The 12,846-nt window shown below is 38.7% G+C and overlaps 1 protein-coding gene across 3 annotated transcripts in view; it reads right to left on the reverse strand.

Moving 5' to 3' along the window:
• Positions 1-12,846, reverse strand: part of TNRC6B (trinucleotide repeat containing adaptor 6B) — a 216,025-nt gene that overhangs the window by 76,160 nt on the left and 127,019 nt on the right. For all 3 annotated transcript variants that reach the window (XM_079774127.1, XM_079774129.1, XM_079774128.1), the window contains one exon: positions 237-324. In XM_079774127.1, the coding sequence (XP_079630253.1) occupies positions 237-324 (88 nt within the window). The remainder of the gene's footprint in view (positions 1-236; positions 325-12,846) is intronic.

Raw genomic sequence — 12,846 nt, forward strand, 5'->3', positions numbered from 1 at the left:
ACTTAATTTTAATTACACAAATGTGTCTACATAAGTAAAAACATGTAAACTAATTTGTCAAATTTTTAACATACACATTCAGAAAACCTACTTTATTATATAACGGACTTTTGACTTTAATGGACACCCCCTTGTCCAAATTAGCCCATTATATCGAAGTTTTACTGTATTGTTTACTGCTGTTTTAATAAAATCAGCTGCAGCATTATTTAATAAACTTAATTGAATAAACCCACCTTCTGAGTGGCTTCTTTTTTCTTTTTATCCTCTTTCTTCCTTTTCTTGTCTTCCATTAACTGTTCTTCCCTTTCTTGCTCCTTCTCTCTGTTAAAGTAATGTCAGACCAGAAAGTTAAATATCTGCTGGTAGATGGTGTGTATGCAACAATTCATCTCTGTGACTGAGCAGAACATGGTATTTTACTTAAACTGAGAGAATGCAAAAACCTAATTTAGTTATCCCTAATTTTGGTTTGTCACCCCTTTTGCAAAACATGACATTAAGTTTGGCTTCAAAGAAGTCCATTAAAGTGAGTTTTTTTGAGATCTTCCTTAAAAGAACACACACACACACACACACACACACACACACACACACGATTAGTGTATTTCCATTCATCAAAGAACGTGATGTGAACATATGACAATATCCAATTCGATTCTGGCAATAGTCTTCACAAATAACATAGAATATATTAATTCAATTATGGCACAAAGGTATTTATAATTTAGATGTCTCCTAAAACATTTTCAAAGTGATTAACATAATACTCAATGTCCTATATCTTGTGTTTTTAAGGCTGAGTGTCCTATATATCAGGTACTTTTGATTGGGTGAGTTCACTGTTGCATCTTCCTGGCACACCTGAATCAGGACAATCGGGTTTTGCTCCAATCAATTAAAATAAAAATGATACATAATAATAAACATCCTAGTTAAAGAAATGTGATGAAATCTTAAGAAACTAAGATAATGTAATTTATACCTCACATTTGAAAAGTAACTTTAAAATTTAACATTTATATATGCCAACTTTCACTGTTATGGGTCAACTGGGAAAAATGCATAAGCAACCATTGTTGTATCTTCAAAGTTCAAGTCAGGAGACCCCAGATGCCTTGTTTATTGAATTTCAGAATTTGAAGGCAAGTTGGAGATCTAGTACCCAGGTCCCCAAGTACCAAACAGTACTGGTGATTTTAGGGGATCAACACATCAAATCCATGGTTTCACAGATATTATCTAGGAAAGACCTAAAAGTCAGATAAATTGAAGAGAAACATTAAGGTAAAAGTTTGCATATGTGGCAAAAATCACAAAGATGGTTCCTGAAGGACTCAAGTTTGGGGAGTGGAAATCACTTTACCCATACAGAAGGAACTGAGGACCAACCCTGAAGTGAGCTCTCATGAATATGTAATTAATGCTGTACTTACATAAAACAAACAACAACAGAAAAAAAATGTTTTATCTACATGTCAAGTTTTCGGTGGCTCTATCCACATTCACATTTTCTTCTTGTACAACCTCTGAGCATAAATATACAAAAGCCTAATGTGCACAATTCACACTCTAAAGGTAACTTCCATGAAAACTTTATAACTGCAACCATGAAAGAGATTTTATTGAAATTTCCTTAGGTTTAGAGCTGGATTTCTTTGGAGTCAGATTATGTGTACATCCGTCTGTGTGGATCTCCAGGTGAAAATCCACTTGCAGCCATGCATTAAGAAAATGGATTTACGAAAACTGGCAAGATGGATGTTGACCACCTAAGGCAGGTTGACCACAGATCCTGTTATATTTGGTTTCTAGAGCCTCTTGCTTCCTCTAGATACGAGTGGAAGAAGATGGGGTTCCGCATGACCCAGATACTATAACTTGGTTTTCAGATTTTAAAGTGCAAGTGATTACTAAGAAAGAGCAAATACAGCATGAATATCTCCTACTTAAATATACAATGCTTTAAAAAGTATTAAGTTGCATTTTTCTAAATCTACTCTAAAATTAAAAGTTCATTTACAAAATGCAATGTAAAAGAAGCGGTAAGTCTTTAATGAGACACATTCTTAAAAAACAACTAACCTTTTCAAGTATTTTCCCCTATAAACAGGTAATTTAGGGAAAGAAATTGAAATTCATGTTCACTACAAGCAGATTTACTTCCAAAACAAATATTTTACAAAGCTTTCCAGGGACAGGCTGTGCTTTCACGCTGATCTTTTCCTGTGTATATTGGTAGAATTGAGTCTTCTCTTTAAATTTCACTTCCTTCAAAAGAATTTATTTTCTAAAACCAAACCCAAATTAAAAACCTGCCATTTGAGGAGAAACCAAGATGGCAGCATAGGTAAACACCTGAACTTGCTGCCTCGCACAACAACTTCAAAACTACAACTAAAAGACAAAATGGACATCATCCAGAACCACAGGAAGGCTGGCTAAGTGGAAATTCTGCAACTAGAAGGGAAGAGAAAAGCACACTGAGACTCAGAGGAGCTGCGGAAGTAAAGTGCAGAGGTACGGAGGTGTGCATGGAGAGGGCTGGCAACTGAGTACGCGGCTGGCTTTTTCAATCCAGAGGGAGACACAAGCTCCCGACTGCTCTGAACTATAGTTCCGGGCGAGACTCTGGGGACCCAGAATCATACAGGGGGAAACTGGACTGTCTGGCAGCGGGTGGAACTCAAGGGCAGCTTGCTCTCAGAGGTGCTTGCAGCGATTACCAAGGGACACTGAGACCTGGGGGCCTCTTAGGGCAGGGCTGATGGGAAGCCATTGCTGTTTGCTCCACCCTCAGACTCTGCCTGATCCAAGCTGTGTGTGGAGGCTTTTGCATATGAATGGCCTGGTCCTTTGAAATCTAAACTTACCTAACAAACTGCAGGTGAGTCAGAGAGACCCAGAACATCCAAAAGAAGGCCCAAGGCCCCACAGCAGCTTGCATTGCTTCACAGCTGGGCCTCATCTGGGCACTTCCAAAACCCAAACAAAGAAGAGGAATTTGCAGATCTCTTCATAGCTCCTGCTGGTGGCCTCAGGCAGAGGCTAAATTAGCACCTCTTAGAGATCCAAAAGCCAGTGTACCCAGGGGTCAGAGTAGGACCATCCAGATTACAACTCCTCAGATCCATAAGGGACACACTCAGGGGGCAGACTCAGTGAGCACCAAAGCCCCACTGAAGCAAGTCTTGCCTCATAAGGGTGTCTCCAGCACAGAAGTTCTCCCATCGTAGACACAGCTGATCCTCAGAGCCAATTGGCCTGTAGGTCAATTCCTCCCAGTGATACCAACAACAATCAAGGCTTAACTACAACAAGACTGTGCACACAGCCCACAAAGGGGTGCACCAAGAGTGTCCACCTCAGGTAACTGGGGAGGCTGAGCCACTGGGCCCTATAGGACACCTAGCACACAAAGCCACTCTATCAACTCAGGAAAGCAGCCAAAATAACACACCAGTGAGTTATTTCGAAGTCAGTATCTTAGTTATGATGTTATACTGCAATTTTTCAAGAACTCGCTGGTGGAAACTGGGTAAAAGGCACATGGAATCTCTGCTATTTCTCACAAGGATATGTGGCTCTACAATTATCTCAATACAATTTTTAATTTTTAAAAAAGCCTCCAACATTAACTCACCTTTTAAAATTTTTGTCAAGGACTTCTACTTTAAACAATTTTTAAATAGCTCTTTGTGAAAGCCACATAAAAGTCCAAAGAAACAGGTCACAAATGAAAGAAATGGGAGGAAAGCAAACGACTGGATATAGAGTTCAAAACCACGGGTATAAAGTTTTTCAAGAATTTTCTAGAAAAGGCCGATAAATTTAGTGAGACCCTTAAGGATATGAAAAAGGACCAACTAGAAATTAAGCATACACTGACTGAAATAAAGAATAATATTCAGAGATCCAACAGCAGACTAGAGGAACGCAAGAATCAAGTCAAAGATTTGAAATACAAAGAAGCAAAAAAAACACCCAACCAGAAAAGCAAAAAGGAAAAAGAATCCAAAAATATGAAGATAGTGTAAGGAGCCTCTGGGACAACTTCAAGCGTACCAACATCCGAATTATGGGGGTGCCAGAAGAAGAGAGAGAGCAAGATATTGAAAACCTATTTAAAGAAATAATGATAGAAAACTTCCCCCACCTGGTGAAACAAATAGACTTACAAGTCCAGGAAGCGCAGAGAACCCCAAACAAAAGGAATCCAAAGAGGACCACACCAAGACACATCATAATTAAAATGCCAAGAGCAAAAGACAAAGAGAGAATGTTAAAAGCAGCAAGAGAAAAACAGTTAGTTACCTACAAGGGAGCACCCATACGATTGTCAGCTGATTTCTCAACAGAAACCTTGCAGACCAGATGGAGTGGCAAGAAATATTCCAAGTGATGAATAGCAAGAACCTACAACCAAGATTACTCTACCCAGCAAAGCTATCATTCAGAATTGAAGGTCAGATAAAGAGCTTCACAGATAAGAAAAAGCTAAAGGAGTTCATCACTGCCAAACCAGTATTATATGAAATGCTGAAAGGTATTCTTTAAGAAGAGGAAGAAGAAGAAAAAGGTAAAGATAAAAAGTATGAACAACAAATACGTATCTATCAACAAGTGAATCTAAAAATCAACTGAATAAAAAATCTGATGAACAGAATAAACTTGTGAATATAATAGAACCTGGGACATAGAAAGGGAGTGGGCTGACAATTCTCGGGGGGAAAGGGGTGTGGGGGTGCAGGAAGGGGCTGGACAAAAATCGTACACCTATGGATGAGGACAGTGGGGGGGGGGGTAAGGGCAGAGGGTGGGGTGGGAACCGGGTGGAGGGGAGGTATGGGGAGAAAAAGGAGGAATAATTGTAATAATCTGAACAATAAAGATTTAAAAAATTAAAAAAAAGAATGAGCAAGCAACCACAACAACAACAATATAAAAAACAAACAAACAAAACCCTGCCATTCACTTAATAATGGATCACATAGTGTGGGGTTCACCTTTTTTCTGAGTTGTACTCCATCTTAGCTGCACATTAGCATTGTTTGGGGAGCTTTAAAATATCCCAATGCTGAGTCAGAGCCCAAGCTGGGTGAAGAGGGCATCCATGCAGGGAAGGCATCTAGGTGGTGTTGATGCAGGATGAGAGGGAAACATCAATCGGCTGCCCCCTACTGGGGACTGAGCGCACAACCCATGTGCCCTGACCTGGAATCGAACCATGACCTCTTGGTGCATGGGACAACACTCAATCAACTGAGCCACACTGGCCAGGGCATAGTTTAACTTCTTAAATGGCTGGATCTTGCTTCACAAACTGGACAACAGCTTCAGAGCAGCAACCTCTGTTCTTGCTCTGACAACAGCTTGCAGTCTTTTGCTGTTTTCTAAGTACCAAATCTTGAACATGTGAATTCATGGCTTGTGATAATCAAGGTAGGAAATCAACTTCTTTCCACAAACTTGAAAACCATGACCAATGGTTCTTGAATTCATGTGCCCAAGCCCATCATGGCTCAAACATCAAGTAGAAGCAGGGCTGACAATTTCTTACTTGAAAGTAGTAATCACCAATATGCGGACTAGAGTGAAAAGATGGTAAGAGCCTAAATTCAGCTAAACAACCAGGACTCATCTTGGCAGAAAAATATCTTCAGCTATAAAGAGAACTTCCCTTTTCTTTCAGGTGGGGATAACTGGTTATCACAGCATCAAACCCATCCCTCATGCTCTGTGGTCAGTAAGTGTGGCACCTTTGGTTCCAGTTTTTAACCAACTCCACACAACTGAGGTAGACAGAACTGAACATATACAACTGATCCATCCAACGCATGAAACATGCCAGAAGCAAGCCAACACCGTGAAGAACAAACTATTAATACATCAACAATTTGGATGAATCTTCAGATAATTATGGTAAGTGAAAAAGCCAATCCCAAAGGTTGCATACTGTATGATTCCAATTACATGACATTTCTGAAATGACAAGTGGGGTTATCAGGGGGTGAGGTGGAGTGAGGCAGTGTGGCTATTAAAAAAAAGGGCAACACTACTGATTCTTGAGGTGGTGGAATGATTCTGTATCTTGATAGTGGTGGTGGATATATGAACCTACATGTAATAAAATTGTACAGAACTAAACACACATACACAAATAAGTACAAGTAAAACTGAGGAAACATAAATAAGACCAGTGAGTTATTTCGAAGTCAGTATCTTGGTTATGATGTTATACTGCAATTTTTCAAGAAGAACTCGCTGGTGGAAACTGGGTAAAAGGCACATGGAATCTCTGCTATTTCTCACAAGTACATGTGGATCTACAATTATCTCAATACAATTTTTAATTTTTAAAAAAGCCTCCAACATTAACTCGCCTTTTAAAATTTTTGTCAAGGACTTCTACTTTAAACAATTTTTAAATAGCTCTTTGTGAAAGCCACATAAAAGTCCAAAAGAATTTTAGAAATCGTTTAGTCCTGACATTCACAGAAATGCATTTCCAAAAATATTCTAGAAACTGTACTTTACCCTAATATGTTCAAATCGCTACAGTTTTATCAATCACGGTTCCTTGACTCAAGTACATTATATGATAAATATGATACCTTAGGGGTATTTAAAATGTTCCTCTACCACATAATTCACAATATAATTCTTTAATTGGTGATGTAATAGTAACAGGAGCTATTATTTACTTTCAGCAGGACATGTGCATCTGCTCAGTCAACTCCATTCCAAGCCCCTTCTGGTCTGTTTCCTGACTCCTTTATAACTAGAGACTGAGATGTGATTTATGTTCTACCAATAAGTTGTACTTGTGTGTGACTTTAACAGGGAACTGACAGGGTACAGGGCATTCATCCTCCCAGGGAGCATGGTAGAGGCGACGTGGTCCTAAAGCCGACACCCGTAACTGGTTTCCCCCCGTCCATGGTCTGGTTCCCAAGGATCTGTGAGATAGCATCACCATTTAATAAACCCTTGGCATAAGTGACAGTGAATTCTTACTGTCTATATACTAAGAACTCTAACACAGATTTATATAAGGTTTCCAAAGCACATCTGATATATGTGACTTTTATGGATAGTTATTTCCTTAAGACAATTGTTAATATTGGCAACTTATAAAATAAGAAAATAACCGGCACAAAATCATTAACAATCATAGCATTAATGATATGGCACACGTACTTGGGGTGAGGAAAATTACAAAAGGAATATAATGAAAAGAGTTAAATAAAGTGTTCAAAGTATCCATTTGGAGTATTTTTAATTAAAAATGTACACACTATAAAAGATAACATGTTGGAATATATCCATTAAGGCAGAGGAAATTACAGAGTAGGGTACTCCAAATAAATGTGTTGGTTTTGTCCTTAACATTTTTTCATTTGCTGTATTTGAATGAGGGAATTTAATGGGATGCTAATGTAATTTGCACAGGATATTAAATTAGTAGACAAGGCCAAACAGCATCATTCTAACTAAGCCCTAGCTGGTTTGGCTCAGTAGATAAGAGTGTTGGCCTGCAGACTGAAGGGTCGCGGGTTCGATTCCAATCAAGGGCACATGCCTGGGTTGCGGGCTCAATCCCCAGTAGGGGGTGTGCAGGAGGCAGCTGATCAATGATTCTCTCTCATCATTGATGTTTTTTTCTCTCTCCCCCACTCCCTTCCTCTCTGAAATCAATAAAAACATATTTTAAAAAATCAGCCAAAGCCGGTTTGGCTCAGTGAATAGAGCATCGGCCTACGAACTGAAAGGTCCCAGGTTCGATTCCGGTCAAGGGCATGTACCTTGGTTGTGGGCACATCCCCAGTAGGAGGTGTGCAGGAGGCAGCTGATCGATGTTTCTCTCTCATCGATGTTTCTAACTCTCCATCCCTCTCCCTTCCTCTCTGTAAAAAATCAATAAAATATATATTTTTTTAAATAATTCTAACACTGAGTGGCTTGCAGGAAGAAAAATTGAACATAGCTCCTTCTACACATGGGTTATCATCCTCTAAGAAAAACATTGTGGAAAACAATGCTTCTCAAACTTTAACGGGAATCTGTTAAAATGCAGATTCTTATTTAGTAGGTGTGGGCTAGGACCTACGACTCATTTCTAATACTAGTAAGCTACTGATCCCTGGACCGTACCTTGAACTTCACAGGTATAATGCACTTGGGTTGTTTCTTTCCAAGAAAATATGGAATTGTGTTCATGTCTTCAAAGACAAATAACCTCATTAATATCAAGCTTATGCCTTGTTATTCCCATCTGTGTTTCAGTGCCAAATTTTAGTGTAATCTTTATAAAGTTAGTATATTAGAAGGCAATTAAACAACTAAGGTAGTATAAAATATGCATGGAATTCCATTGAATTAATAACATTAAGAATAGTTAGACCAAATCTGTGCAGGTAAAATAAAATCTGAATGACAGCAAATGTAAAGCATCAGTAGTTGAAGGGTGCCATCAACTGCATGCAGATGTCAGAGATACCAAGCATGTAAAAGAAGCGAGTGCAGAATCAATGAAATATGGCAGTAAGACTTTTGCACACACAGCTTCTGACTCTTTCCCTCTTTCCATATTTTGAGGCACATGCAAGAAATAACCTTATTTGGAATTACTCAAACCAAATAAAGTAAGATAATATATTTAAAAGAACTTGTTTTCACTTTCAGAAATTCCATGTGGCAAAAGTTGTAACCAATAATTTGGGGGATTTTTCCCTGCAAAGAATTTCAAGGTTACAATGCTGCCCGAGGAACATCTCATTTGAAACCACAATTCTTACATCTTATATACACTTGCCTGGCAGTCCAGCAATCTGTAACAAAGGAAACTCCTGACCTCCTATTCAATCATAATGTGGCTGTGCAGGAAGTTCTTTATGCTGCCTTAGAAACTGTGTCCTTATAGCTTCCAACCACTGGTCCTAAGCCTTCCCTTTTAGACGGCAAAGAACAAGTCTTCTAAATATTTGTAGTCATCCATCATGCATCCCTGAGACATTCTCAGTTCCGTCAAACATTCCACATCCCCTAAACATGTTCCAGTTTGTCTATACTCATCCAGTTATTTGACAAAGCAGTACTATACAGAGTAGGCCTGCTACTTCCTTGTCCCAGATAGTAATATACCACTGCCCATACTGTCAAAGAACAAGTTTGCCTTCTTGGAAGTCATATCTTATGGAGTTAAAACCTCCCAATCCCAATATTTTTCACAGTACTGCCAAGTCAGTTCATGACCAAGTGCAGGATCTTGCATATATCTCTATTAATGTTCTCTGTGATCACCACCTACTAAGGTTTTCCCTGCACTGCAGGGAAAGGTCTGGAGCTGCATTTCCCAGAATTCCATTCTCCATTTGTTCTAGGTTAGCTGCTGTCAGTGAGAGGGACCCACCTTATATTTGGAAGGAGAAAAGAAGTCAATATTCTCTGAAAACAGTTGTAAGCAGATAACATGGGCATCAGTACACAGGACTTTCCACTTTCACAGTAGCTTCCAGATGAGTTAAAGCCATACTGGCACTGCAGGCAACTGAGGTCAATGCTTTCCTGGGAACCTAGCACTCTAATCTCATCAACAAGAACAGTGGCCTCCTTGAATTTTTCCTCCCAGACTTTCTAACAGTTGTGCGAGCCTTTAATTCCATATATTAAAACCTTCCCTTCTTGAAAAAATGCAATAGATTTTACCAAAAAATCTACCAGAATTATCAAGGCTGTAGGATACAAGATCATATATAAAACCAATTCTATGTACGAGCAACAATCAGAAATGGAAAATTTTTAAAAAATCTTACAGTAGCATCAAAATTAGGAAATATTTAGTGATAAATATGACAAAAAATGTATAATCCCCACACATGGAAAACTATAAAATGTTGCTGACAGAAAAACTTAAAAACCTAAATAAGTTGAGAGGTAGACTGTATTTATGGATTGGAAGACTCAATATTGTTAAAATGTCAATTCTCCTAAAACTGATTTGTAGATTCAAAGCACTCCCTATCAAAATCCCGATATGATTTTTCGGTAGAAAAGCTCCTTTTCAAATTCATAAGGATCCAGAATAGCCAATAACTTTTTTAAAAGTACAAAATTCATAAGAATCCAAAATAGCCAATAACTTCTTTAAAAGAACAAATCTGACATACAATCTGACACCCAGATTTATTATAAAGACACAATCATTAAGATAGTCTGATATTGGCACCAAGATAGAGAAAAAGTTCAGTGGGATAAAATACATTCCAGAGACTGACACAGAATAGACAAATGATTTTCAAAAAGGATGCCAAGGCAATTCAGTGGAGAAAGATAGTGTTGTTTTTTCCCCCATTGATTTTAGGGAGAGAGGGGAAGGGATGAAGGAGAGAGAGAGAGAAAGAGAGAGAGAGAGAGAGAGAGAGAGAGAGAGAGAGAGAGAGAGAGAGAGAAACATCAATCAATCAGTTGCCTTCTGTACTGGAATGATGCTCCAACCAACTGAGCTACCCCAGCCAGGGCAAAAAGATAGTCTTTTCGACAAGTGTTGGAACACTTGGACAGCCATATGTTAAAAAAAAAAAAAAAAAAAAAGGGAACCTCAATCTATACCTTGTACTTTATCCAAAAATTCACTCAAAATGAATCACAGACCTAAATAAAAAACCTAAAACAGGAAAGATAACACACGTTTCTTATAGGAGAAAATCTTTATGATCTTGGGTTAGGCAAATTATTTTTTAGATATGATACCAAAAAAGTATAATCCATAAAAGAAAAAAAAATGACAAATTTGACTCATCAAAATTAAGAAATTCTGCTCTTCAAAATATATTGTTATGAGAATGAAAAGCGCTGTAGACTGAGAGATAATATTTGTAAATTACTTATCTGATAAAAATTTGTGTCAAAGAATTGCTGTACAAAGAACTCTCAAAACTCAATAAGAAAACAACCCAATTTTTTAAGTGGTCACAAGATTTGAACAGACACTTCACCAAAGAAGACATACAGATAGCAAATAAGCACATAAAATGATGGTCAATATTATCAGTCATTAAGGAGGAAACCAGACTACAACCTCTATGAGATGCTACCATACACATACTTACTAAAATGTCCAAATATAAAAAGACTGACCATACCAAATTTTGGCAACTGAAACTCTCTCATGATAAGAATGTAAAATGGTACAACCACTTTGGGAATGTTTAGCAGTTTCTTAAAGTTAAACATACACCTACCATATGACCCAGCCATTCCAAGCCTAAGTACTTACCCTAGAGAAAAGAATATGTCCAATACAAAGACTTCTACATGAACATTAAAGCAGCTTATTTATAACTAGAGGCCTGGTTGCACGAATTCGTGCACGGGTGGGGTCCCGCGGCCTGGCTGGTGATTGAGGCCTATCAGGGGGGCTGGCTGGATCATGGTTTATGGGGGGGGCCCTGCCGGCAGGGGGAGGTTGGCTGTGGGAGGGCACTGACCACCAGGGGGCAGCTCCTACGCTTAGTGTCTGCCCCCTGGTGGTCAGTACGTATCATAGCGTCTGGTCATTCTGGTCACTTCGGCTTTTATAGATAGCTGAAAACTAGAAACCACTCCAATGTGCACCCATAGGTGAATGAATAAACAAAATACAACAAAATGCTGCTCAGCAATCAGGGGAATGAACTGTTGATACACACAACATGGATAAACCTCAAAATAATTATGCTAAGTGAAAGAAGCCAGACAAAAGTCCTGCACATTCTATTTGTATAAAATTCTAGGAAATGCAAAATATTCTATAGGGACATAAAGCAGGTCAGTGGTTACCTGAGGGTTGGGAGGGACAGGGAAAGGTGGGAAGGAGGGCTGACCAAAGAGACTTTTGGGGGATAAAGGATACAGTCATTGACTTTGTATACATAGTTAAATTTTAGTGTCTATTGAACACTTTAAATATAAGCAGTTTATTATACCTCCAAAGGGGCTAAAATAAAAACAAAGAGGAAAAGAAAAAGGAAGAAAAGATTTCCTACATGGAATACCTAGAATGACCTCTGTTTTCCTGACAGAGCCCTGACTGATACACCAGTACAAGGGAGATCTCTTTATCAGTTGAAATTTCACCCTGGGTGTGCACACTGTTCCCAAAGATGGCAAATCTTTAAATCGGAGCTTCTGCATGGATAATGTTCCTACAGTGTACCGTTTCATTTTTAAATGCAATGAAGCCTCCAGTTAAAGAAAGCTTACTACAACATAGATGGATGAACAAGAACAGACCCAGAAACAAGGAGGCATGGATCAGACTGTCGGGCCTCAGAGGGAGGGGAGGGGAGGGTGGGGTAAAGGGGAGAGATCAACCAAAGGACTTGTGTGCAAGCATATGAGCCTAACCAGTGGTTAAGGACAACAAGGGGGTGGGGGCATATGTGGGGAGGGGTGTGGGATGGGAATGGGGGGATGAGGACAAATATGTGATACCTTAACCAATAAAGAAATTAAAAATAAAATAAAATAAAATAAAATAAAAAAAGAAAGCTTACTAAGTCAAAATCTGAATTTTTAGACCTTTCCTATTCCCTTTCATTGCTCTAACATGCTGGATCTCCATAAACCATGGCCATCTTCACTGGATTTTCTCATGAAGTTTCTTTCAATTGGGAATACCTACATGACGTTTTTGTGTTGTAACTCTGAATCAAATCTGCTATTATTGCAACCATTCTTGTCGTTTTGCTTGCCTTACACTAAGCTCCAGTAAGCTCAAAGGAACCCTTAAGTCTTGTGCCAAAATTTGGTGAATAAATCTTTGTAAACACCATCTCCTATCTTACTTCTGAAAGTACTTTCCCA

This window comes from Cnephaeus nilssonii, assembly GCF_951640355.1.
Source record: "Cnephaeus nilssonii genome assembly, chromosome: 6".
Classification (NCBI taxonomy): Eukaryota; Metazoa; Chordata; class Mammalia; order Chiroptera; family Vespertilionidae; genus Cnephaeus; species Cnephaeus nilssonii.